This window comes from Pleuronectes platessa, chromosome 6, assembly GCF_947347685.1.
Source record: "Pleuronectes platessa chromosome 6, fPlePla1.1, whole genome shotgun sequence".
NCBI classification, from domain to species: Eukaryota; Metazoa; Chordata; class Actinopteri; order Pleuronectiformes; family Pleuronectidae; genus Pleuronectes; species Pleuronectes platessa.
Genome location: NC_070631.1, coordinates 14,083,500 through 14,110,128, shown reverse-complemented (window position 1 = coordinate 14,110,128; position 26,629 = coordinate 14,083,500). Strand labels below are relative to the sequence as shown.

General features: G+C 40.9%; 6 protein-coding genes across 7 annotated transcripts in view; 2 read left to right on the top strand and 4 right to left on the bottom strand.

Annotated features, from left to right (window-relative positions):
• The window catches only part of slc16a4 (solute carrier family 16 member 4), a 29,231-nt gene extending 27,833 nt beyond the window's left edge, over positions 1-1,398 (bottom strand). The window contains exon 1 of the mRNA XM_053424487.1: positions 1,261-1,398. The gene's annotated coding sequence lies outside the window, so the exon portion shown is untranslated. The remainder of the gene's footprint in view (positions 1-1,260) is intronic.
• A 4,174-nt stretch (positions 1,399-5,572) lies between these two features.
• lamtor5 (late endosomal/lysosomal adaptor, MAPK and MTOR activator 5) lies at positions 5,573-8,833 on the bottom strand. Its single transcript, XM_053424819.1, has 4 exons — positions 8,690-8,833; positions 8,501-8,562; positions 6,573-6,690; positions 5,573-5,974 (listed from the first exon to the last, which is right to left on the bottom strand). Exons 1-4 carry the CDS (start codon positions 8,722-8,724, stop codon positions 5,914-5,916), a joined length of 276 nt encoding a protein of 91 aa, XP_053280794.1. The 5' UTR covers positions 8,725-8,833; the 3' UTR covers positions 5,573-5,913.
• Positions 8,834-13,267: 4,434 nt separating this feature from the next.
• On the top strand, positions 13,268-16,085 carry prok1 (prokineticin 1). The gene is made up of 3 exons (XM_053425303.1): positions 13,268-13,513; positions 14,410-14,535; positions 15,176-16,085. Exons 1-3 carry the CDS (start codon positions 13,439-13,441, stop codon positions 15,293-15,295), a joined length of 321 nt encoding a protein of 106 aa, XP_053281278.1. The 5' UTR covers positions 13,268-13,438; the 3' UTR covers positions 15,296-16,085.
• A 1,194-nt stretch (positions 16,086-17,279) lies between these two features.
• LOC128442577 (pepsin A) lies at positions 17,280-19,856 on the top strand. Its single transcript, XM_053425093.1, has 9 exons — positions 17,280-17,353; positions 17,625-17,766; positions 17,932-18,049; positions 18,443-18,561; positions 18,647-18,843; positions 18,940-19,056; positions 19,176-19,320; positions 19,530-19,628; positions 19,722-19,856. The coding sequence occupies exons 1-9, from the start codon at positions 17,295-17,297 to the stop codon at positions 19,854-19,856; spliced, it is 1,131 nt and encodes a 376-aa protein (XP_053281068.1). The 5' UTR covers positions 17,280-17,294.
• A 274-nt stretch (positions 19,857-20,130) lies between these two features.
• LOC128442191 (uncharacterized) lies at positions 20,131-22,183 on the bottom strand. The gene is made up of 6 exons (XM_053424505.1): positions 22,033-22,183; positions 21,648-21,959; positions 21,318-21,447; positions 21,109-21,227; positions 20,914-20,960; positions 20,131-20,800 (listed from the first exon to the last, which is right to left on the bottom strand). Exons 1-6 carry the CDS (start codon positions 22,064-22,066, stop codon positions 20,639-20,641), a joined length of 804 nt encoding a protein of 267 aa, XP_053280480.1. The 5' UTR covers positions 22,067-22,183; the 3' UTR covers positions 20,131-20,638.
• A 1,263-nt stretch (positions 22,184-23,446) lies between these two features.
• On the bottom strand, positions 23,447-26,571 carry LOC128442192 (CMRF35-like molecule 8). Of its 2 annotated transcripts, none has more exons than XM_053424506.1 (6): positions 26,492-26,571; positions 26,173-26,270; positions 25,781-26,092; positions 25,444-25,573; positions 25,226-25,347; positions 23,447-24,198 (listed from the first exon to the last, which is right to left on the bottom strand). In XM_053424506.1, the coding sequence occupies exons 2-6, from the start codon at positions 26,216-26,218 to the stop codon at positions 24,077-24,079; spliced, it is 732 nt and encodes a 243-aa protein (XP_053280481.1). In that variant the 5' UTR covers positions 26,219-26,270; positions 26,492-26,571; the 3' UTR covers positions 23,447-24,076. The 2 variants fall into 2 exon arrangements, with proteins under 2 accessions (XP_053280481.1, XP_053280482.1); XM_053424507.1 differs by lacking the exon at positions 23,447-24,198 and adding an exon at positions 24,916-25,118.
• Positions 26,572-26,629: the final 58 nt, after the last annotated feature.

The following is a 26,629-nucleotide window of genomic DNA, read 5'->3' as shown; positions in this document are numbered from 1 at the left end:
GAAAGTTTCCTTCCCAGCATAAAGTAGGGTCATCATGTTATGGATTTAGCCGCCAATACAGCGCAGATATCGTTCTTCCCTCTTACAAGAAATTCAAATACTATTTATCTAAAGTAAACGTTTGCATTTGGTGTCTCTGCACAATCAAAAGTTATTGCCATTCAAGGGATTCTTGGGTTATCGACATAATAGTTCGGTTGCAGATAGTTGACCTGCTTCATAAGGCAGCAGTTCTGCCGATTCTTCAGCTGCTCTGAGTGAGCTTCTATATGTTTTATTTTGTTTAAGACTTTTAATCTTTTGCGCTTCATTCCCTCTGCAAACAGAGAAGTCAATGAAGAACTGTGCCTCTCGTTATTTTTTGTTGATATTGATTTTTAACTGTGATATTTTGCGGTAGAACTCTGCTTCACTCAGTGTCAGATATATCCTATCTCCTCTTGAGTGAGTGCAGTGATAGTTGCTGACTGACCAACTACCCCCACCTTTTGTAACCAATGAGAGTTTGCATTACACCTTTTAAATATACACCATTACCCAACTGACTCTGAAAAAACATTTTCCTGAAGTGAATTGTGTGCTCAAGGATCTTGTGGGTCCAGTCTTTGAGAAGTGGCCCATTGAGCCAATTTCATCCTGGTTTATTTACTTCTGTTGACATTCACCTTCCTTGTATCAGACACGACTACGATTAATAGAGGTTCTGTTTTCCTTGACGAAGACAAACCTTAGTCTGTACTGTCTGTGGTCCGGCGTCTGGGCCCTAGGGATAGGGGGATGAGCCACGGTAGCAAGGCCCATTGGAGTCATGCGCTCGACCAATCACATGTCAGTCTCAGCTGTCAATCATGTAGTAATCACCCCATTTTTATAGCATCAAATAATTCATTAAAACCAAACTTGGCAGAAAAATTAACACTTGAACATATGTCAGTGTGATTTGAAATACCTAAAATAATTTTGGACAAAAAATTATTTACTTCCCTTTTGAGGAGCTGTCATGTCGTCCACCTTTATACAAAGTCTGTGTGGTGATCATCTTATACAAAACTGTTTCAGGTGAACCATTCCTCAAAGCTGCACATTCTCAGCAATTTTTTTTTAAAAACGCTACAGATTTAGCAGTGTAAATCTTAGAGTTTGCATGATGTATGTTTCCTCCAGCAGGATATAGATATACAAAAAGCATTGGGAGCTAATTCAAATGTTTAGGAAAGGTATGCTATAGGTCATTTTGATTGAATCAGCTTGTGTGGTTACCTGTTATACGGGTTTGGTCTTGTGCCTGCAGGCTGCAGCGGTGAAGAATCAAGTCAGAACTCCTATTCTCTAAGTGTCATCTTCAGGTTGGATGAAGGGCACTTGGAACTATGGCTTCATCAAGATTAGCTTAGCACCTGCAAGAAGAAGAGTGCAATGAAAAACTGAAACAACAAATTCTTCAATCTCTGAGACCTGAAAGCAGAGACACACTGTAAAGTTACACTCACCAGACAATAGTGGATACTAGACATGAATATTCTGTGCCTGAAATTTCAAAATTGAATATAGTTGATGGTGTCATGTGAACTGCAATATCAGCTTTTGCCGCTGCAATGCAAAAGACGGTGCTCAGAGCCTGGATTCTTCAGAGTCCAGGCATTTTATCCGAGCTGCACCGCTATTGAATATAAACGGCTGTAAGTTTTATCAATTCTGTCACAGGAAATCAATCTTTAACTGTCACCAAGCTGTAAAGTACTGGCACTTCAACCTCAATGTTTTAATTTTTGAAGGACATACCTCACTTAAAATTGCTGGCATTGTTTATTGTGTGTTTCTGTGTCCCCATTGCTTCTTGAACTGGAATGTCACATACCTCCAGTAAACTAATTCAAGGTGCACCAAATTGGGCACACTAATGGAAATCAGTTCCCTAAATATGTGTGATTTTCTAAATGAATTATTCTAAAAATCAATAAAAATATAGCAAAATCTCACAATGTTAATAAATGCTTGGTTCACCTGTTTATCTGGATCTGTTATATAAAATTTAAATACCCAAACCTATCAACAAAATGTCATGGTAGTCGGTTCAGGTTATGAGCGATAATTATATTTGCAAATGACACGACCTGTTGACATATTTAATGAACAAATACAGACGTCAGAGAATCCAGCTCCTGCACTGGGATGCAGAAATGATGCTCCAGTCAGCAGTATGACTCAACACGTGCAGCACAGAGACAGAGAGTCGCACTCTTCTTCATCCCACTCTCTTCCCATTTACTATGATAACCGTGACAAGCAGAGCTCGTGACTAAACATGCTTGTCTGTGACGGAAAGTCAACGAGAGGTTCAGCTGGGGATACGCCAGGTAATCACAGTCACGTGAACCTGTCAGAGCGATTGTCAGAGCCCGGCGTGCTGCACGTTGATGCAGCGGACATGTGGAAACAGGTTTAGCACTTGAGCCAAACCCCTTTTCAAATGTAAACGTATCATAAACTGTATATTGTAATCAAGATAAAGTTAGCATTGTATAGGCTTTGCAAAATGGTGGTAAAAGAATTGACAACATTAAGAGGAACTTTTTTTCATGTTTCAGGCCACTTTTCTTTTCTTTTTTTAAAGTGTGGGTGCGAGAGGCCATTGCAGTAATTGAGCCCTTTGCTTTGTTTTAATCTGGGCCACTGCAGAAAGGAAGGTTTTACACACATAAGTGGATCCAGGTTGTAACAGCTGCACCGAATATTTCTGTCTCAGGCTCAGGGTCAGGGTGACCCGTCACACACACAGACACATCTGGTGGATTGTTAAAAAGATAGCTATCAAATAGCCCATTCACAGGCTCCACCAATCTATACATATGTTTCCTTAATAATAGGAAGTTAAATCAATTCAATCTAACTTGCCCGGTTTAGTTTTGCGGGCCGACTTTTACATTACATTACATTACATGTCATTTAGCTGACGCTTTTATCCAAAGCGACTTACATTTTTTAGAACACTCAGCATTTATTAGCTCTTGCCCCAATCTAAGTGAGGAGGACAAATGCGGTTAGTCCAGAAAGCAGGAGAATACCCCCATCTTCCCCAGCTGTGCATTAGGAAACCTCACCGCCCTGCTCCTCAGGTTTGGAGTATCAACATGTTTGTCTTGCTGTGACACTTCCTGTTTTAGCTTAGTGTCCCTTTGTCAATAAGCACTGGCTATAGAATAGTTTGTGGTTTGACTGCATGAGTGCTTTGAATGGACCTGTCAAAGAGAGCACCAAGTGACAGCTCGCTAAATACATACGTCAGCTTGAAGGCAAGAGTTGACAGAACATCTGCACACTGCACAGACATGTTTCAAGGTAAAAAAATACACAGACAAACACACAATTCAGTCAGACGGCGTCATTCTTGGAATGGGCCGCCCAAACCTGTTCACAGTAAAAGAAAGAAGACAATCAAGCTTATTGGGAGAGGATCTGTCAAAAAGAAATGTCCCAGCTCCAAAATTCTAAATTAGCAGGAAAACCAACTTGAAGACAGCTGAATATGAACAGAATAAGAAGGAGAGAAACGTGAAGCAACATGAATTCTGACCTACCAGCAGTTTGAAATGCCTTTCCGAACTGAAAATCCTATTGGGAGATGAGCCTGACAGCAAACGCTGGCTGGAAACTGTTAAAATAGCAAAATAAACAATTGGTAAACTTTCAAGTTGAAATTCACTTAGAGATTAATGTCTGATTAAAGGCCATCCTCAGCATTCACTCCCATTCATCTCCATTTAAAAAATGTAAAAGCCCAAGTGTTAACTCACATGGCTACTTTAAAAAAAAGCCTCGCTGGGCTCAGAGGAGTTGCCTGTTGTCAAAGTTAAAAGGTTAATGATCATTTACGAAACAGGAAAATATCCTGATCTTGCTCGTTTTGCCAAACCTCAATTAACAAAAGGCTCTCAGACGATTATGCATTGATAGCTGAAATATTTGTCACTGGGAGATTTCTTCTCTAACTGGATCTGCATTTCCACATTTCTGACTGAAAATACCAGTGCTTTATTCCAAGTTAACTTTTTCTTGCTATTTTCTCCTGCATCGTCTGCCTGTCTGACTGTTTCCTCTAAGATGACTTAAGCCTCACTTCTACATTTTGCTCTGAGAAAATCCAGACATCAGTCCTGAGGAATTGTGGGATTACAGGCTTTTGAATGTGTTCAGCTGAGAGCTTTTTGGCTTAGTCCACACAACACCGTATGACTGTGAGGAGAAAACAGAGAGCTCTTACTGTGGCAGGCTGTGAGCCAGAGGTGATCTGCTCTTCACTCAGGCCTGTTGCATCGCAGCCCCTCACTCAATTCCAGTCAACTGCTGCTGGGGGGGGGGGGGGGGGGGGGGGGGCGAGAAGAGGGTCGTTCAGTGAGAATGGGAGAAAAACAGCGGAGAATTTTAAACAAGATGTCATCCAGCTTCCATCGGACTGAAAAAAGAGCCACAAACCTGCGCAATGTGGGAGGGTGTGGGTAGAGAACCACAAACAATTGTTTGTTTGTTTTTGCAGAAAAAAGTTTTGCGATGAAAAATAGTTAAATCAAATTGTAAATATTAATTCTTAGTTCAATTATCGTAGATTCTAGGCTGTGTCTACATATCTGGACTGTTTAATTTGTTCCATTAGTTGAGAGCAAATAAAGATGGGGAAAAAAATAGACATATATGTGGATAAAATTGGGAAAGTTACCTGAATTCTCCTTCTACCCTCGACTTGCTTCTGTCCCCAGAATTCAATTAGTATATTCTGGTGCGTTATTTGGGGGCTTCTCGCTCCGGTGTGGTGCGTCCCAGAAATGCGTGCGCGTCGCCGGTGATGGACTTTTTGGCAGAGAGGAGCTGCTGCAGGACCTTTCCCTCCGAGGACGGCGGTGCCATAACTTTGCCTCTATACTAGCGGGCCCCTCTGGAGTTGCATCTTACATCTCAGCCTCAACACCGCTGGGCTGAGCCGAGGAGCCGCAGGAAGGCAAAGGAGCTTTCACTGAGGAAAACCACGTGACTGATGAGAAGCAATGAACCTCATCTGCGGCCTTAGGAGGGGGGAGAGAGAGCGAGAGAGAGAGAGAGAGAGAGAGAGAGAGAGAGAGAGAGAGAGAGAGAGAGAGAGAGAGAGAGAGAGAGAGAGAGAGAGGGAGGGAGGGAGGTAGAGAGCTCTGCGGTCTAAACATCAAGTGCCACCGCAGACGTCCCTCTGGGGCGCCACCGAGATGCGCTCTGCTGTCAGCCTCTGCGGTTCGAAGCAGTGCGTGTACTGAGGAGGGAAGGAGGCAGAGTGCTGACAAGCCCACTCTGATCTCAATATACCTGCATCCAGAAGTGGTGCTGCCCCTTTTCCTTGTCCGCACACGCTCCCATGCAGTCAATAAATGCGACATCTCAGCGTCATGCATTGCTTCATGGCTGCATTAATGATTGCAAACTGTAAATCCTGCCTTGTCACGTTCAGGATGAATGATGCAACAGCTGCCAAAGAACATGTCTGGTTAACCGTGAAACCCTGAGCAAAGGATAAAATAATAAACACTTAACAAAGAAGAGGACAGCACAAAGTCAAGTTCAACTTTATTAAGAGGTGTTAATCTCTGCATGACTTGCACACACACACATTACATCACATTTGGGACCTGTTCCGCTCACAGCATCAATTATATAGTATTACCACCAGATTGGTGTGTGTTCATTTTAAAGAAAATAATAAACCAGGTAATTCACACTCCCGTTTTCAGTAGCTGTTAGAATATTAGGAAACAATCTGGTTTGAATACAGCAAACACAGCAGATCAATGAGGAACTTCTCTTTCTCAGAGCTCATTCAGATGTTTGTTTGTTTGTTTGTTAACATGTACATTTCTTTACAATAATCCCGCTCTGTGGGCACCGCTGTCTTCAAGATGCTATCTTGTGAACCGCTATTGTGATGGTCCCATGACTCCTCACCAGAATGTTTCTGCAGAAAAAAACAGAGCAAAAAGTTAATATATGGTAAGATTAGTGTGAATGTAAATGATTTGAACATTAGCCTTTAATTTCTAATATAGATCAAACCAACCCTGACACAATTTATTAGTTGAGTAACGTTTAATGGTATTTAATCACTAATAATCAGGACAGATTAACGCCACCAGCTGAGACTTAATATCTGACCTGATCATTTATGTCCATTCATATTAATACTCTACACCTTGTTGACACAAGTAGAATAAATCAATATAAGGTCAAAAGTTTAGCATGACTACTTACTCATTATCATTTGTTTTTAAGTATTAAGTATTGTTGAAGTCACTCGTACAAGTGCAGCAGATGATGTTTTACAGCGTCCAGAGGGTGGCAGCATAACCACACAAATGAGAAAACATTCATGTGCCAAGACTGACGAGCAGAAGCGTTCAATCTTTGATTCTGTATCATTTTCAGCGGCTTCTTCCAGATTTACAGAGCTCGACAGGTCCTCATCAAACCCACCATAGAAAAACATTGTAGATTCATGGACACTTAGAAAAAGGTGATCAGTTCCAATAACAGATAAAAGTTGTCTCAGTGCTCACCCTGACTCAGACTCCAGGCACACAGTCGGAGCGTCTGTTGGGTCTCTGGATAGAGCTGCAGCCTGTTTGGCCAGAACTGACACAACACCGCCATGTTCATCAGACAGCGAGCCGCGGCCTGAGGGTTGTGAAATTTAAAGGAATGTCAGTTGGCAATACTGAAGACATGTCAATCATAAACTTGTTTTAATTAACTTCACCATGGCATCTACAATTACTCTCTGTTTCACGTTACACGCTGCATTTAACACTTGAGAAGTCAAATCAACAAGTTTTTGTGATATTCATTTTATTTGCTGAGATAAAACCGACCAGATCTTACATGATAATAAGTGTTAGTTTCAGAGATGCTGTATTTCGGGTTTGTTACCTTTAGAGACAGACCCAGGCTGTGTCTGTTCCTCCTGTCTCCCTGGGTTTCTACATTTAAGTTTAACTGAGAAATAGCGTCTTTCTTAGTGGTAGAGTGCTTTTCAGATTATGGCTGCAGTGACCTGGTTATGAGGTGTATTTAATTTTGATAAGTTAGCAATGCAGGACAAATGAAGTGTTGTGCTGCTCGATGAGTGAACTTGATGTTTTGAAACTCGTAAAAGCGTCAACAAAAGTGTGAGGATTACATAAAATGATCTATACTGCTTTTTCCAATATCTCAAATACTATTTATACTAATGATAACTCACGGTTGTATAAAGAAACATCATCAGTCAGTTGTTTGTGTTATTAATGTGTAGAACCCAAGTAGTGGAACATAAATAAGTACATTTACTCACTTACTCTTCAGCCTTTCACTTCTAATTTGTAGCAATTCAGTGGTAAATAATGTATATTTTCCAAATCTACATTTATTGATTTTAGATACAAGTTTCTTTACAGATTTAGATGAGGCAAAATGCACTCCACAAATTTAGTATGACGAATAATTTTAGATTAATTTCAGACTTTATTGATTATTTAAATCTACAGTATAGATTATTCTGAAATGAGACATCCTGCAGTTTTACTTCATTTAATTTACTTCAAACATTAACAGTTTTTTGAAAGACATAAAGATTGACCCTTTTTATATTGCGGTTTTGTTAGGTTGCCCCATGATTTTGGTAATATTCACTCTTAGTGGTTTTTATATTATTACTTGTAGCAAGTAGGTTATGTTTTCACCCATGTTTGCCTGTTAGTTTATTTGTGAGCAGGATTATACTAAAATGACTAAACTGATTTCCACCAAACATGTAGGAGGGATGGGGCCTGGGCCTGAAAGGACCCCATTTCATTTTGGTCTGGATGTGGATTAGGCAGGGGTTCTCAAAGTGGGGTCCAGGGACCCACAAGGTACATTGAGGAGTTGCAGGGGGACTCTGGCAAAAAGGGGTATCATCTATTTTCAATATATCTTCATCCTAATGACTGACTGACCACGCTTCAAGTACTTCCTGTAATAAAACATTTAAGAGAAAAATCTTGTCAAATGGGGGTCTGTGGTTTAGATTGTGAAGGTTAAAGTATCCTTGAAGCAGAAAGTTTGAGAACAACTTGATAAGGAGGCAGATCCAGGATTTTTTTCACTGTAACAACTTCACCTTTCATTGTATATTTTTACTATCAGAGCTGGACAAGCATGTGCAGGATTAATTGGCCTCAGCAGAGTTATGCAATCTACCAAGCTTTGAAAACTATTTTCAAAGCATTTTATTATGTTTAAAATTTTCTCTTGAATCTCAAATTTCTGTTTACTTGAATTCTGCTGTATCATTGCACTTCCTCTTTCTTCATTTGCCTATTTTTCTATTGCTAATCGATGTGCAGTGACTGTAAAGCATGTATTGTCAGCACCAGTTGTTTTCTTATCACTTATGATAGACGTCAGTTTGGTGTGAAGACATTTCAGAACTCTCACAGAACAAGTATCTAGCTCAGTGTTAACTTACAGCCCAGGTTGTGTCCTTGTTGGTCCGTGCAGAGCACACCGACAACGGCAGGGTTCTTCATGCTGCCACACCCACACAGACAGACACACAACACATCACAACACAACACACGAAACAAGGAGAGAAAAGTCGTGTTTAGCATCCAAACATCTCACACACGACCTCTCACATAGGTTGGTGTTCACTTACGTATCATCCAGGTGCTGCTCCAGGGTCGACTCCATCGTTAACACAGGCAGAAACTTCAGAAAACAACAAGTTCTGACAACAGATTTGTTTTTGGGGCTGAATGCCGCTACCTCACAGCTTCCGGGTGCAGTCAGGTGACCGTCACGTGGTCTATGGGTCCCTACGAAGAGCAAACTGCACTGACCGCGATACAAAGCGAGTTAAAACAAGGTAGATAGATAAATAGATAGATAGATAGATAGATAGATAGATAGATAGATAGATAGATAGATAGATAGATAGATAGATAGATAGATAGATGGATACATGGATACATGGATAGATAGATAGATAGATAGATAGATAGATAGATAGATAGATAGATAGATAGATAGAGAGAGAGATAGATAGATAGAAGGATAGATGATAGATAGATGGATGGATGGATAGATGGATAGATAGATAGATAGATATATGGATAGATAGATAGATGGATGGATGGATGGATGGACGGCAGTGTTGTGCAAGTTCACTACTCTCATGAACAAGTTCAAAGTTCAGTTCATACAAGTAAACATGAATAGTTCACGTTCATAGTTCACCATTTAAATTCTGAACTAGTTCATATTTCAGTTCATTTCATAGTTTTAAGGTGGAAAGTGAGAATGAAAGACTTAACTTGTTAAAGAAAACCTTATCCATCACTACCCCTTGCCTTTACTGTCGGAATGTTTATCAGACAGTGTGTAAAAATCCCTCAGATAATAATAAGGTGCATCGGATCTCGGATGTAGTTGCTGAGTCTGCGTCTCTGCTTTCTCTTGCCATCTGTATATGAGACCGAGAGCTGTTGTGCTGCAGGTATGGCCTGCCCCTTTAAGGAAAGTTTGTAGTGTGTGACGTAGTGCACCAGGGTATTGTGGGAAAATACGCTAAAAGTGTGTTTATAAGGAGAAGTGACGGAGCACCTAGAGGTGATGCGAGTGTTGCTCCTGCTGTATATCCGAGAAATAAAGTGGCCGCATTCCAAGTAAAGAGACATCTCCTCCTCCTTCTTCACGGAGCGGTCCGGACGGCTGGTTACCGGCCAGACAGCGAGCCAAGATAACCAGTGACAGGGGCGGCTCCTGGTACAGGCGACATAGGAGACTGATTTATCATGATGTGACACATGCAATGTAAAACAATACATTAACGTCACACCATCATCCTCTAACCCCGGGACGCACCGGAGGTAGAAGCGCTGTGAAAAGCGCTCCGCCTCCTTTCCTCGCCCATGTTAAATACTTTGGCTGTTCGCACCGGCAGCGTAGTGCCGGCTGCCGGGAAGAACCAGGAAGCGCCGCGGCCACACACACAAGCACATAATCTCCTGTGGGGGGGATGGCGGCTACAGGCTTGCGTAGGTCATTCACCTGTGAAGACCAGCATCATTTACCCCTGAACCAGCGCGGAGAAATGATGATGAAATGTAATATACAAAAATTAAATATAAAATTAAATATAAACAATTTTAATTAAATTAAATATATATTTTTTAATTAAATGAAATGGGGGAAAAAGAAAAAAAACTGCGAGCGCACATCCTGCCCCATTGCGCACATCCTGCGCAAAAGCCTAGCGCACATCCTGCGCAGAAGCCTACTGCGCAGGAATTGCACGCGCAGCTTTTTTTTTTTTTTTTTAATGAATTTTTTTCCTGTTTATATATTTAATTAATTTAAATTAACATAGTGTAAGATATTTTGCAATTAATAGAAGAAGTCCTGCCAATTTTAAGTGTAACATATTGGCAGCTTGAAAATGGGAATAAGTGGGATTTGAACCCGGGTCGCTGTAGTTAGAGACCAAACGCTTTACCGATTAGGCCACTTCAGATGATGGTTTCTATCTGGAACTAAGCAGATTAAGACGATGGACAAATGATCGTGTGTGTGTGTCGGTGTTATTTTATGCTGCTTCTGATAAACACTTCAGAGAAAATATTTTCTACTTTACTACATATATCTGACAGCCTTACTTAAAAGTTACTTTTATATTTTTGGCTTTTAGTTACTGGATGAAACCTATTGTTAGAGAATAACCCAGTGTGGGGGGGGGGGGGGGGGGGGGATATTTTTTGAGAGAAGATTCCAAATTCATTCACTATACGGCTCAATAGAGCCGTATAGGTTCATCTCTGATCCATGAAGCTTCCTTCTACCAAGTTGTGTGGTACGGAGCCGAGACACTGGCCAGAGAAGAAAACACTTGGAATACGTTGCTTGTTTGGTCTACATATGTGTGCCATGGGTGATGGGTAACGTAGTGCGAAGTCTAGTTAGTTGGTTTCGGTTAGGCTAAATCGTGGACATTTTACGGGCACTGAGCAACGACATGATGAAAGCATTCGATTTAGACAGCGTCTCTCCTGAGGAGAAAGTATTGAAATGTCCCGAGGGTCTGTGAACAGGTAGGGGTGGGGCACGTGACAGTCTAGCCCAATGGCTGTAGGGTTTTGTGGGATGCCAGGCTCTCATTGGCTGATGAGTTGGCGAATCAAGGGTGAATGAGGAAGGGGAGTGAAGAATACAGTGCTGGATGAGAGGAGTGTCAGAGTTACGAACAAGAAACGTGTCGTGTTCGCTGGACTTTAATAAAGTTACACATAAAGAGAGAAGTTTCCTGTCGTCTATACGCTAGGACGCTACAATATGAACGTGTTCACCGTTCGTATTCATTATTTGTCATTGAGTTGCGTTCAGTTCATCGTTCTCATAAAAGTGAACGTGTTCAATGAGCGCGTTCTTTTGCGTTCGTTCATGCACAACACTGATGGACGGCCAGATAGACTGACAGACAGACGGACGGACGTACAAACAGACAGATAGATAGATAGAAGTAAATGCCTGGAAACAAAAATAAACATTTGTCCCCACCATCCAATCATAACAATGTAATTCAGGAAACAATTCTGCATGATGAACTATTTAAACTTTGACCAATGCAATAAACATTTAACCAATGAATTTTCCTTATTGTACATAAAGTATGGTGCTAATACAATGAGTATACGTCATAGAACTTTTATGATGAATTTCAGAAATGTGTTTTATTTCAAAGTGGGCTGCAGGCCACCTCCAGTTGGCTCACGTCCCTGCATGATTTCTGCTGCCTGTCCCAAGACAGTGAAGCTTCACCGCTCCTGCTGACGGGGCAGAAAAGGCTGAATGTAATTATGTGGCCACTGCATTGGAGGAATCCATCACCTGTGCAGCAGCAGGGTAATGTCCCATTGACTAACTCATGGGGTACGCAGCCCCCTCCTCTCTAATTCTTCTCTCTCTTCCTCACCTCTTCTTACACTCATATTTCTTTCCCCACCGCTTTAATCAGCTGAGCCCCGCCGCCTCCGCTTACAGCCTGCTGCCCATCACTGTCCGAGCATGCACGTAGGCAAACACACACACAGGCGCAGGTTTACGCATCTGGCCTGATATCATTTCCCCACACAAACACATTCACACACACACACAAAATTAATATTTATCCTGTATGAAAGCAGGTTGCCATAAACACTAAATATACACCCATTACTTTTTACATTTGGCCACTTTACCACCACATTCAATCTGCAGATGAGACAAACAACCTCAACTACAAATCAGACTCAGAGTCGATGCATCATCATCCTGCCATACCCTGTATTATGGCTTCCATAAGTCAGATATATCGAGACCCATTGTTCATATTTTGTTTTCCAGTAAGTGAAAATATGGTTTATAAGTAATGTCAGAGAGCTGTAAAGGCAGGTTTTCCAAATATTAAAACTTTAGTTGTGTTATTTATTGGTTTTCTAATGAAATAAATGTAAAATAATGGATTTAATTTAGACAGGGAAATGAACCAAGTTTTCTTTAACTCAAAATGACCCCATCTGGCATCATTTGGACAGAAGAGTAATACATTTGAATGTTCACATTAATTTCTACGATATGTACTAAAAGCATCTTTAACATCATGCACCCTACAGAAGTTACAGAATAGCTTCTGTGACCAAACAGACTAGTTTGTGGCCTCAGATGCTTTGTTCTCTCAGTGTGGAATAACAGGTGATACAGCTCAAGGGGACAACAGCTGTACATGGCCGTACTGGCACACATATCCTTTAATACAATAAGGAATATCACTTCCCAGCATATACCGGTTGTATTTGCAGTCTGGTCCATGAGTTAGCCTGTGATAATTTCAGTAAACCTGATAAATGGCTGCAATGTTAAATTGTCTTCTTCTTTCTTCTGCCCCAGATTGAGAAATAACTCAGGGTTTCCATTTTTTCACAAAGAGATGTCAGATCCACTTCACTTGCACATCAATGCCATCAGTTGTGAGGCAAGTTTCCATATAATATGTGTGGGCTTGAAATATTAGTGTCATGGAAACTTTGTCAAACCTCGCAGCATGTAAAAGGCAAATAATGTACAAGTAGAGAGGGCTACGGTGACCATCCATCAGCCATCATCCGGGGGAGCAGGATGACGAAGCATCTGAGGAGACAGACAGGGAGGGCGTGGGGAGATCTCAGACATGGAGGGGGGGGGGGGGGGGGGGGGGGGGGGTCGGAGTTGGGTAAAGAGAGGGAGAGAGTCTGGCTCCCTCACCCCACCTCTGAGGAGTTCTGGGAAGCTTCATGACTGACTGGAGAGTCGTGGATCCAGAGTGAGGTGGAGGAGAGTTTGTAACAGCAGCTGTTGTCCAGTGTTGCGAGAGCCCAGTTCTCCTGTTGCTGTCATGGGCTTCACGGCGGTGCTGCTGTCCCTCCTCCTGGTGTCTCTGAGCTGGTCCCGAGGAGCCATCATCACAGGGGTGAGTCATTAATTAGACTGATGACTAATCTAATTAATCTAATCATCCCCTTCTATAATTGTTTTTCGGTCTTTTCTGTAAAGTTGAATGTGACACTGTGTTTTTACACTGAAATTTAAATGATTTACTTTTGCAATACTAGCTTTAACTTACAATTCTCTTTATTATTGGATAGTCTGATCATTGTATTTTACAAGTAATCAAATAATGAAGTTATTGAGTAACATGTAAATAGTCTGACATGATGGTTCTCGTGACATGACAGGTTTCCTGCCCCTCAGACGATTTTTTTCACATTGCTTGTTTTGTCTGACCAACAATTTAAAACCCACAGATATGACAATTTGACAATATAAACAAGAGAAGTCTTTACATTTGTGAAGCAGCTGCTGAAAAATGCATTGAGCACATGTTCAATCAGTGATTGTGTTGAAAAATGACCGATTGATTCACTGACTAGTTGTTTCAGTCTACAAAATTGGAAGTGATGCATCTACACCCAAAAAAATCCACAATGAATTTAAATCAAACTTTTTACTATTGATTATCTCATATTTTCAGATGAGCATAAATGCTATTGTAACGCAAATGGAACAGCTAACTTTGGTGAAGGATTTTGTAAAATCTTGTTACGCACGACTGATGAGAGACCACATCCTCCTCCGCTTCGAGTCCACTGGACAAACGAAAGGAAATTATCTCAGTCCTCTGATTGATATTCATTTATAAATGGATTAGGGAAATGACAGGTTATAAATAAAATGTCTTTCACTGTTCTAACATGAGAGTCCATGTCTCACTGGTTTTAAAAAGAGCCCCCCCCCTGTCCCTACTGCCTCTTTTATTCTTCCCTGTCCGTACCTATGCAACATTGTCTGTCTCCGTCTGTGCTGCAGGCCTGTGATAGAGATGTGCAGTGTGGGTTCGGTCTGTGCTGTGCCGTCAGTCTTTGGCTGAGAGGTCTGAGGATATGCGTCCCGAGAGGTGTGGAGGGGGACGATTGCCATCCCTTCAGCCACAAGGTGGGGGAGAAATGTTGTGTTACTAATCCGAACAGATTCACACACACACGCACCAACACACACACACACACACACACACACACACACACACACACACACACACAGTTGTGTCTCCATGACTTCAGAGGACATTACATTGACGGAAATTGATTTTCTGGTGACCTTAACCAAAATTACCACTATACCCTGAACCTGAACCTAAACTTAATCAGAAGCTAAACCTTACCTTTCATCTTAAAACATGCCTTCACCTCACAATTTTACCATTTACATAATGGGGACTTGCTTTTTATCCCCATTAGGAAAACAAGTCCAAATAGTGTAACTGTGAAAGCTGATTTACACACACAAACACTTGATCTCTGTGTAAGTGGAAGCTCACATGATATCAAGTGCTGGCAGGTTGAGTGGAGCTTTAGACAAAGCTGCTGATAAATGCAGAGACTATTGATCCACTCCACAGTAATCAGGGCCATACATCACTCTGATCCGCTGGCGACGGCAACAGTTAGTTCAGCTAGCACCACATCCATCTGTGGATTCAGACGTTTAAAGGGCCACTTTTTATGACCTGCAGCTCCACCTGTCACTTGGAGAAGGATTTAAACTGTCAGATTATTTTCTTTGCCCCGACTTCCAGGTGCCATATCCGGGGAAAAGACAACACCACACCTGCCCCTGTCTCCCCCACCTGGTGTGCACCAGATACGCTGAGAGCAAGTATAGATGTACTGACGACTTCAAAAACATGGACTATTAATGGACGGCCAAACATTCAGATGAAGAGAGGCGCAGCAGAAAGAGCATCAGAGTGAAGATCTGAACAGGCCGAGGATCAAAAACATATATTTTATCTTCACAGGCTGTAATTCCTAATTTGTGTACTCTATGCACTTAATATATAGTTTGTATATTCTATCACTGGCAACACTGGCACTGGCGACGTCAAGGCAACTAACAAGAGCCACAGTCGATTTAAGACATATTTTCCTCAATGAAAACATAGTTCATTGTTTGTAAACCTTATAACATTGGCTGTTTAGTGTTCATGCTCATCTTGTTTTTATTTATCAGAAGAGTAATGTATAGATATAATTGCCAATAAAGGTACAAACACAACATTGTCATGTAACCTGGAGTACGTGTGGATGTTTTTTTCCATGTTGCTTGATTACAGATAACGTATGTAATGGGATGGAGAAAACAAGTGGCTTTAATCGTAGACTGATTATGATGAAGGTCATAATGTGCTTTGGCTTCCACCAGCAGACTCATGACCTTGCTATATGACCACTCTGATGACCAAAGGCATCTGACACGGGTCAAACATTTGATCAGTGCACATGTCCTTCACAGGGTTGTTCCACAAGAACATTTCCAGCAGAGGTTTCAATTTGTCTTCGTTGAAATAATTGACATTGTTGAGAACATAAAGAGCTCCAAAGCTCTTAAATCCCTAAAACAAAAGAGTAACTAATGATCCAGTTATGTAAACTGTGTGAAATGTTCTGTACAAGATGGTTTGAATTAAACGTTTACAGAAGATGCAATTATTTCAGGTGAATTCATTTTATATAAAGTGAAAAATATATGATAAATCTTCATGATCATCATTATTCTTGCTCATACATTTAAGTAATGTATGAACTTTACTTAAAAACGTCTGTGAAATACTTAACTTGAGTATATAGGTTCAGTAGTACTAAATACTTCACTATTGTGCTACATCTCGGAGGGAAATGTTACTTTTACTAAATAACATGCAGTTTTTAGCTAGTTTTGCAAACTATATAAAAAACCTATAATGAGCTCATCAAATATAATGTAATGTTTTTAATTGGTCTGCTCATATAGATTAACTGAGATAATCCAGTAATATAAAACCATAAAGTTAGATGAAAGCCCCTTCTCTGTATTAACTTTTTACATGTATGTACATTTTACTTAATAACTTGAAACTTTATTAGAGAACATAATTTGAGTAATTTTTTGGGGGTCATTTTAATGTCAATATTTTAAACATATTTTATGAAACCGAATGCCGCCCAAGGCGATAGACTCAATATAAATAATTTAAAGAGAAGTCAATTATGTAAAACTTATTTTGCATGCATAGTATGAAATAATCTAAAAACCACAATATATAAACTGGATTTGAGTACAGTTTTTAAGAATTCATGGAGCGTTTTGTAATCCTTGCTCACGCCACGGGTCACTCCTCTGTGTCTTTGTTTTGGGTATTGTTGTTATCAGATGAACCTTGCACAAGTCAACACGGCTCACACCTTTGGAAACCTGTGGAAAGATTTCATATCAGTGTTAAACAAAAGCTGCAGAGATCAGATCTCCTGATCTACATATCAACACATTAAGTGCACACTGCAAACACTCAGCTGCCCTTCATTGGATAATAACAGTCAGTTGTTTGAATCCTTTCTTTCAGCAATTTAGTTTTTCTCAACATTTTCTCCCCGGTGTTTTCATGATGTGGAGACATCCCTGAACGTATACGTATTACATGAACAACATGCAAGCTCCACATTTCCAAGTTTTACAATGTTTTTCTATTTTCTGTTTGTTTAATGGGATATTTGCTGGTAGATAAGAAGCCATTCATCACCATATCAATAGCTCTAATCTCCAGCTGATAGAGTTAGGAGAAAAGGACATTTTGGAAACAACCTTGACGAGTTGTATATAAGGGCTGAACTCTGCCACTGGAACTTCACTCCTCTGAGTTCAACGGCAAAGAAACCAACATGATGAAGTGGCTCGTCGTTCTCTCTGCCCTCGTGGCCTTCTCCGAGTGCCTCGTCAGGTAAGTCTGAGCTGGCTGCTTGAAAAAGCAACCTGCACTTTCTTTTCTCTGACATTTTAAACCTGAATGGGCTGCGAGTGTCACGAGACAATCTCTTCATCTGGTTTTCCTCGGGGAAACTCTAAAGGCCATCGCGCTCCATCTTGCTTTCAGCGTTCGCGCCTTTCAAACTTGCACAAAGCAGAGGGTAGAGCCCATTGTCTAACGTGTCCAGCTGTAAAGTGCTGGACATCGCTGAGTTTGGTTGATTCTTTATACACTTTGTTTGCAGGACTCCCCTGATCAAGGGAAAGACTGCCAGGGAAGACCTGCAGGAGAAAGGACTCTGGGAAAAGTACAGGAAGGAGCACCCATACAACCCAATGGCCAAGTTCATCCAGACTGGAACTGAGTCCATGACTAATGATGCTGATGTAAGAAAGAGCAGATTTGACTCCTTTCACTTTTTCTGCCAGTCCCCCCCCCATGACTGAAGGACATCAACACGATTGTGTATCACATATAGCAAACTCTAAAGGCAGTTTACATTGCGTCCTGACTATATTTTCCTGTATATGTGTATTATCTTTTCCCTCTAGTTGGCCTACTATGGTGTGATCTCCATCGGCACACCTCCTCAGTCCTTCAGCGTCATCTTTGACACCGGCTCCTCCAACCTGTGGATCCCCTCAGTCTACTGCTCCAGCCAGGCCTGTGGTGAGTACCACTGAGATTACAACTGCAGCCCAGAATGTTGTTCAAGTATTCTCCTTCTGTGGGTTGGAATTAGCGAGTAATGCTTCCAATTTATAGGCAATGCTTAAGATAGTTGTCAAATGCAATTTACTGAATAAAAAAAAAAATATATATAAAAAACGTGGATTTTAGTACTACTGTTTCACACGTCTTTATTCTTCCTTTAATTTCCTCACCTTTCTTACACAGTACTGGGTGTATGTAAATAATAACTCTACCTTAAGTTCTAAATGCTTCATTCACCACTGGTTTTATGGACTGTAACAGTTTATGAATTCAGTCTGTGACTCACTACATCACTAGAAAGGGTCCAAGCTGCTTGCAAACTCTGAAAAGGCAAATGTTCTTCTGCAGAGAACCACAAGAAATTCAACCCCCAGCAGTCCTCCACCTTCAAATGGGGCAACCAGCCTCTGTCCATCCAGTACGGCACTGGCAGCATGACCGGATATCTGGCCAGTGACACTGTTCAGGTAAACAAACCTTCGGGAACAAAATGCACTAAATATTAAGACCTGGTCTGTTCCGATGTGACTGACAGCTGTGGTCTATTTCCAGGTGGGCGGCATCTCTATTGCCAATCAGGTGTTTGGAATCAGCCAGACAGAGGCTGCCTTCATGGCCAGCATGAAGGCTGATGGCATCCTGGGTCTGGCCTTCCAGAGCATTGCCTCGGACAACGTTGTGCCCGTCTTCGATAACATGATCCAGCAGAACCTCGTGTCCCAGCCCCTGTTCTCCGTCTACCTGAGCAGGTGCTTAAACAGGACGGAAATCTTCTGGTTTGGATGTGTGAGTTTGTGACAAGAAATGTAATTCATGTATTCACGTTTGTTTTTTTAATTCCTCAGCAATGCTCAGCAGGGCAGTGAGGTGATCTTCGGTGGTTACGATTCCAGCCACTACACTGGTCAAATCAGCTGGATCCCTCTGACCTCTGCCACCTACTGGCAGATCAAGATGGACAGGTGGGAGGAAATGCATTGGAAACCAGTGACACAGAGCAAAATGGATGATTTCCCTTATCACATGCAAACGTAGTGCTCTGTCTTGACTGTAATCCACCTTGTGCTGTTCCTCCTCACAGTGTTACCATCAACGGACAGACCGTGGCCTGCTCCGGAGGCTGCCAGGCCATCATCGACACCGGCACCTCCCTGATCGTTGGCCCAAACACTGACATCAGCAACATGAATTCCCGGGTTGGAGCCTCAGCCAACCAGTACGGAGAGGTGAGTCACACCATCGACAGAGATTTTCCCTTTTTTTCTGAACCCACAGTAAACAGACATGTAACGCTCTGACGTCAGCACTCTCTAATAAAAATAATTAAGCAGAACCTTGACTGCTTGCATCAGCTGGAAAACTGTAAAATAGCAATAAATAAAACTGGTTCTGCTGCACGGTCTCTTCAACTCTGCGTGTGATGTTCTTCTCCCAGGCTACAGTGAACTGCCAGAGCATCCAGAGCATGCCTGATGTCACCTTCACTCTCAATGGAAAGGCCTTCACCGTCCCCGCATCTGCCTACGTCTCTCAGGTCAGTTGAACGCTGGCTGCAACAGAAAGCTGTTCAACCCCGTGATGACGATTGATGGAATAACGTGTTGTTTTTCCTTCCATCTCACCACAGAGCAACTATGGCTGCAGCACTGGCTTTGGTCAGGGTGGCTCTAACCTCTGGATCCTGGGAGACGTCTTCATCAGGGAGTACTACGCCGTCTTTGATGCCCCGTCCAAGTACATTGGTCTGGCCAAGTCTGTGTAATCAGACGAGACACCTGACGGATTGCCTGTAAATGTGTCATGACTGAGCAGGAGACAAAGTGGAAAGTATAGATAATAATAATAAAAAGATTAAAGCATCAACATCTTTCTGTGTGCTTTCCTCTGTATCCATGGTGACGAAACCAAAGCTCACATTCAAGGTTTGTGCCACAGTGTTGCTCCGAAATGTCACAGGAATAAGAATAAGTCTAGTCGGCTCACTCCTCAGAGAAACCAGATCTTATATGGATGATAGAAAAAGGACTGACACCATGTTTTTGTGTAAAAAAATTTTTTATCGAGCGGCAGAATACCAGAGGGCAAGGTTGGGCTGTAATCTGGAAGAAGCTGATGAGAACAAACAGAGTTGCGAGAAAAGACAAGATGTCACAAGCTAACAACGGTATTTGACCATGAAGATTTAAAAAGTATCATACCTCAAAGAATCCACACAAACCTTTTGCCCTATTATAATGAGAGATAGTTTCTTTGATCTAATTATCATTAAATTTTTTAGGCCTTCAATCATTTACACAAAAGCTCATGTTGTATACATTTTAAGATTTAGATCAGAGGTTTAACATGTACATACACAAAAGTGACAAAGAGACAAATAAAGCTGCAGAGTTCAAGAAATCTCGTCCCTTGTGCAGTTCAAGCTCCAACAGTGCTGGTGGACCCCTCATCCTCCATTCATGCAGGGGGCAGGGGGATTATGTAAAAAACAAACAGTGGTGTATATAGAATCAGCCCCAAGTTATAATCAGAGACTTTCCCCTGAATTCACTGGTGGATTGCCAGCGTGGAGTACTCCACCGTCTCAGTGTCCACTGCAGGGTCCGGGGCTGCTGCTCGGGTTTTGGGAATCCTCAGGTTTGAGTACAGCTCTTTGGATTTCTCACGAGCTGTGAAGTTCACTGTTGTGTAGACGACGCCACTCATTTCCTGCAGGAGACAAACTTAGTCAAGAGACGTTGCCATGTAGAGGAAGAAATCTTCTCATAAAGACAAGTGACCATGAGTCACACGAGGCGGCATGTTCCCTGTTTAGCACCTACCGTTGCATCTTGCTTCCGTGACTCACACAGAGTTTCTCCACATTTGTCTGCAAAGAAAAACAACACGTTCATTTATATATAGAAAGATATATATATATAGATATATCTATATATATAGATATATCTATATATATCTATATATATAGATATATTTACTGAATTCACTGAAACAATGAACGTTTTAAGGAAACCGACCTGGCTGTTCAGGTTTTGCCTTCTTTCTGCAGCAAACTACACCCATAACCAAAGTGATCACAATCATCACTGTAATTGACACAATGACCAATAGGGGCAGGCCAAAACTCCAGGGCATGCTGTGAGGGGGACACAGAAATTCAGATGAAATATTATTCTTCTTAAGTAGGAAAACACCCAACATGAAACAGGAAAGCGAGTTAATCCACCTGGGACTGTCGGCGTTGTCCTGTGAGAGGACGGGCCCGGTGGATTCTGGTCGGATTGATGTGGAGGTGCTGAGGGTTTTGATGGTTGTTGTCGGGGGAGGCTGAGACGCACTGTGGGGAATTGAGGATTCTGCAAAATGCAAGAACATCATATAAGATGAGAAGCAGAGTTTTAAGCCTTTACAAAATGGTGAGAGGGGAACAATAAAATACAACTTTGCTAACAAACATGTATCTGTATAAACTGTATTATGGGCACACTGGAAGCTTTTGTAGGAGACACATTTGTAGAATCACAAAAATGCAAATTGTAGGAAAAACTTATCCTACCTTCGACCTCGAAAAACTTGTCGATGTAGATGTGGTATGGTGCTTCCAGCACAAAGCATCTGTAGTTTCCTGCATGCTGTAACCTAATGTTTGATATTTTGAACTCGATCCAGCCGTTCCCCTCTGTTTTGGTCACTCTTCCTCTCATCAGCTCGTGGGTGTACCCTGTGCTGTCCAGAAGCGGGTAACAAATCGTTTCGTAGAATTTGCAGCAGGACTTGATGTAACTGTCGAAATATGGATCGAATTCGAGTCTCAGAAGAATGGCTTCAAACTCCTTGATCCTCTCCTGCCTGTTGAGTGGAGGGAAATCTGGAAACAAACATCACTTGTCAATATGTCGCTTAACACACTGCAAAGTGCAAAAATTGCTGATATTTCATACCTAATAAAAGAAGAAGGACAAAGGAAAACTTCATCTTCAGTGCAATTATCACGTCTCAGCACGGTTTGACATCATTTTCAAGAGGAAGCTCCTCCTCACCAGGGGAAGATGAGGAAGTGGTAATTTCATCAGCTCAGGGACATGCCTATTTCCTTACTGGCTTCCTGTCAAATTCAGAAATTATTTTAAGAATTTATTGATTGTTTTTAAGATTTTGTTTATTTGGTTGAACATTTGCACTTTTATCCTCCATCCCGAGGTCCCAACATCATCATCATCATCATAATCATCATCATCATCATCATCATCATCGCTGGAGTTGAGTTTGAGCTATTGTGCATTTTAATTCCCAAATATTTTTGATGATTAACTTTCAATTGCTTTTTGTATTTCTTTTATTTGCATTTTACATTTTACTTTCGTAATTAAGCCTGTGGAGTTCTTTGGGCAGCTGTGTGTTGCTTTAAACGTGCAACATGTGTTGCAGAACATTTCCTTCATAAAAGCAAAACACACGCACACAAAAAATGTTAACCTTAAAATAGCAGCTTCAAAATGAGTTGAAATAGGGAGAATGGTTCCTCTTTCATTCCCATAACTCACCCTGGTCGTCTATTCTTGCTCAATGTAACTTTAGTGGGGGGCTCGATTTCCTGTGAGAAGTGTGGAACTGCCTGATTGTCGCAAATGTATTTTGACAGAATCCGGTGCAGCGGGTTGGAGGGAGCTGAAGCTGAACTGTAGATATTTAAAAACTTTTGAATTTATCTCCAGTATTCAGCAAGGAAACTTTTCACATGTGAAGAATTCTTAACAGAGTTTTTGTTATAGCGGCAGCTCTGATATGGAGCTGGGTATCATGGGTAAATATCCACAGTTTAGTTGTGTTTCAGTTCTTTGAGTGGGACAGTCAAAGCTCCAGTGAACAGATTGATGTTTTTCCCCAAATGAAAACCACTTAATTGCTCGGACACAAAGCCTAACAGAATTGAATCAACACATTTGGCTGCAGAGGGGGCTGTTACTCAGTAAAGGTTACATAGATTTTCTGAATATAAGGTACAAGACAAAGTATGATTTAACTGTAAAGAACATTTTGGATGTTGTATATTTGAGTTGTTATATTTGTATTTGTGTTGGTTATGATTGAATTGCATTCGATGAATTTGCATCATCTAATGTTCTATTGCAAAATTCTGCACGTGCATTTTCCATTAGCCCAACCTGTCGCAATAGAAAAAACCACAAAGCGTGTTGCATAATGACTGAAGAGGTGAATAAACTGATCCTGAAAAAAGTGTCTCAGGCGAGTGATTGTGTTTGGATAACTTTTTTAATGTCTGCTGCAGTAATTCAGTATATATACAAATACACAGGAATAGATATAAGAAATCAATAAAGTAAGCTCTGAGTATTTATGGATACAGAGAATATACACAAAGTGATTTATTTGGTGTCAGCTTTTAGCTTATTAAACACTTCAAATTCACTCATTCAAAACAAATCGCTCTTCACAGAACAAAAGACAAATGTAAAAGGTATGTACATGTTCATATTCAGTAAACATGAGGTTGTGGCATTCTAGCAATCAACATGTCTCATTACAGATCAAAAATAAACGCTCCCCTTTCCATTTTCTCCATCTGAAAACTAAAATGTTCATTTGGATACTCTGTATATTTCCAAACACACGATATAAGCCGTTTCATTTTCTTTGATAACATTGTCTTGCAAATCGAAGCAGTTGAGGCACATAAACACAAATACATTTTCAGAGTTACAATCCCGCTCCTAAATGCACAGCCCCTATGATTAAGTTAGAAGCGCTGGGTGCAATAATCTGAATTTACAAAAAGCTGTTGATCTTACTAAACAGTGCAAACACCCCCGAGCAGATGAGACCGTGGAGGACACGATGCTTTAGTTCACAGCCAGCTGGATGCATAAATAAGTTGAGGTCACTGCACGGTACTTGTCAGCTCATAGTGGTTTGTATTGGTCCTAGGCGACGCAGGTTTGAGTCCCAGTAGTTTTAAGAAGCCGTCTATTCATCAGTGAAGGTGATGACATCATAGTGGATGCCCTGCTGCTGCAGCTGTTCCAGCTGTTTAGGTGTAGCTTCAGTGTAGACCGTCTGAGTCTGCGCCATCTCTTCATCTGCTACTGCTACAGGAACAAAGATGATCCATTTAGTGTGATTTGTTGTCTGGTGCAATTGTTGCTATTAGTTTACATAAAGGTGATTTCATACTTCATGTTATTGTTAAGCCCTTTGGTAAATAAGATCATGAGCTGGTTGCCCACAGCAACCCGTCTGTAGTTGCTTATTATCTATGAATGGTGATCATCCCTACAGCATTAAACACTGTTGATAACCAGATTGTTCCCAGTCATTTTAGTCAAGTTTGTAAATCCACCTGCAGAGAAAAGCTGCGTTCTTGTCTCCTTGCAAATTTATGAAAATAGTCGAAACAATATTTAGTATTTAATCTGAGTGTAAAATCCAATCTGATTTATTTATATTTCATAGATTATGATTAAGGCCCGACCAATTAATCATATAGGGGATCAAAATCGGTCAATATGAGCCTTTCACATCGGTATTTATGTTAGATTTATAATCACTTCAGATATGTGTCGAGAGGAAGAATTACATTTTACAGACTAGACAATACAGGACCTTTGATTATTTTAAATATCGATATATTTGTTTGTATTCTTTTTTTGTGTTCATAGATATTTATAATAAACTTTACAATTAAAGTTAAATTGGAAAATATCAAAGCTCAATGACGTCTTCAATCTTAAGTAACATTGGCAATTTTATATATATATGATCCTATGTATCAGTATTACTAATGTTTACTGTCTAATATCGGCCCCAAAAATATATATATTGCTGTGTGGAATTGTGATGAGCCATTTCCTGCAGGAGACAAACTTAGTCAAGAGACGGTCCCATGTAGAGGAGGAAATCTTCTCATAAAGACAAGTGACCATGAGTCACACGAGGCGGCATGTTCCCTGTTTAGCACCTACCGTTGTATCTTGCTTCTGTGACTTACACAGAGTTTCTCCACATTTGTCTCGGAGAAAAACAACTCGTTCATATATATATATATATATATATATATATATATATTAAATTTTGTTTCTCAGTCATTGAAACAATGAACGTTTTAAGGAAACCGACCTGGCTGTTCAGGTTTTGCCTTCAGTCTGCAGCAAACTACTACACCCATAACCAAAGTGATCACAATCATCACTGTAATTGACACAACGACCAATAGGGGCAGGCCAAAACTCCAGGGCATGCTGTGAGGGGGACACAGAAATTCAGATGAAATATTATTCTTCTTAAGTAGGAAAACACTATACAACCAACATGAAACAGGAAATGAGTTAATCCACCTGGAACTGTGGGCGCTGCCCTGTGAGAGGACGGGCCCGGTGGATTCTGGTCGGATTGATGTGGAGGTGCTGAGGGTTTTGATGGTTGTTGTCGGGGGAGGCTGAGACGCACTGTGGGGAATTGAGGATTCTGCAAAATTCAAGAACAACATATAAGACGAGAAGCAGAGTTTTAATCCTTTACAAAGAGGTGAGAGGGGAACAATAAAATACAACTTTGCAAACAAACATTTATCTTGTGAAGCTGTAACACTGTATTATGGGCACACTGGAAGCTTTTGTGTAAGAAACATTTGTAACATCACTAAAATGCAAATAGTAGGAATACTTATCCTACCTGTGACCTCGAGAAACGTGTTGATGTAGACAATGTATGGTGTTTCCAGCACAGAGCATCTGTAGTATCCTGCATCCTGTAACGTAACGTTTGATATTTTGAACTCAATCCAGCCGTCCCCCTCTGTTTGGGTCACTCTTCCTCTCAGCAGCTCGTAGGTGTACCCTGTGCTGTCCAGCAGCGGGTAACAAAACCTTACAAAGAGTCTGCAGCAGGACTTCATGCTACTGTTGTAAACTGAAGGGAACTCGAATCTCAGCAGAATGGGTTTAAACACCTTGATCCTCTCCTGCCCGTTGAGATGATTGAAATCTGGAAAACAAACATCTCTTATCAATATGTCGCTTAACACACTGCAAAGTGAAAAAATTGCTAATATAATTATTTCATACCTAATAAAAGAAGAAAGACGAAGGAAAACTTCAACTTCACTGCCATTATCAAGTCTCAGCATGGTTTGACATCATTTTTAGAGGATCTGAAGCTCCTCCTAACCAGGGGAAGATGAGGAACTCATATATTTATGATGATTAACTTTCCATTGCTTTTTGTATTTTATCAGTTTTGTTTACATTTTACATTTTATTTTCGTAATTAAGCCTGTGGAGTTCTTCGTTCAGCAGTGTGTTGCTCCAAACGTGCAGCATGTGTTGCAGAACATTTCTGACATGTTTCATGAAAGCAAAATACATGCACACATATTTTTTTAACCTTAAAATAGCAGCTTCAAAATGAGTTGAAATAGGGAGAATGGTTCCTCTTTCATTCCCATAACTCACCCTGGTCGTCTATTCTTGCTCAATGTAACTTTAGTGGGGGGGCTCAATTTCCTGTGAGAAGTGTGGAACT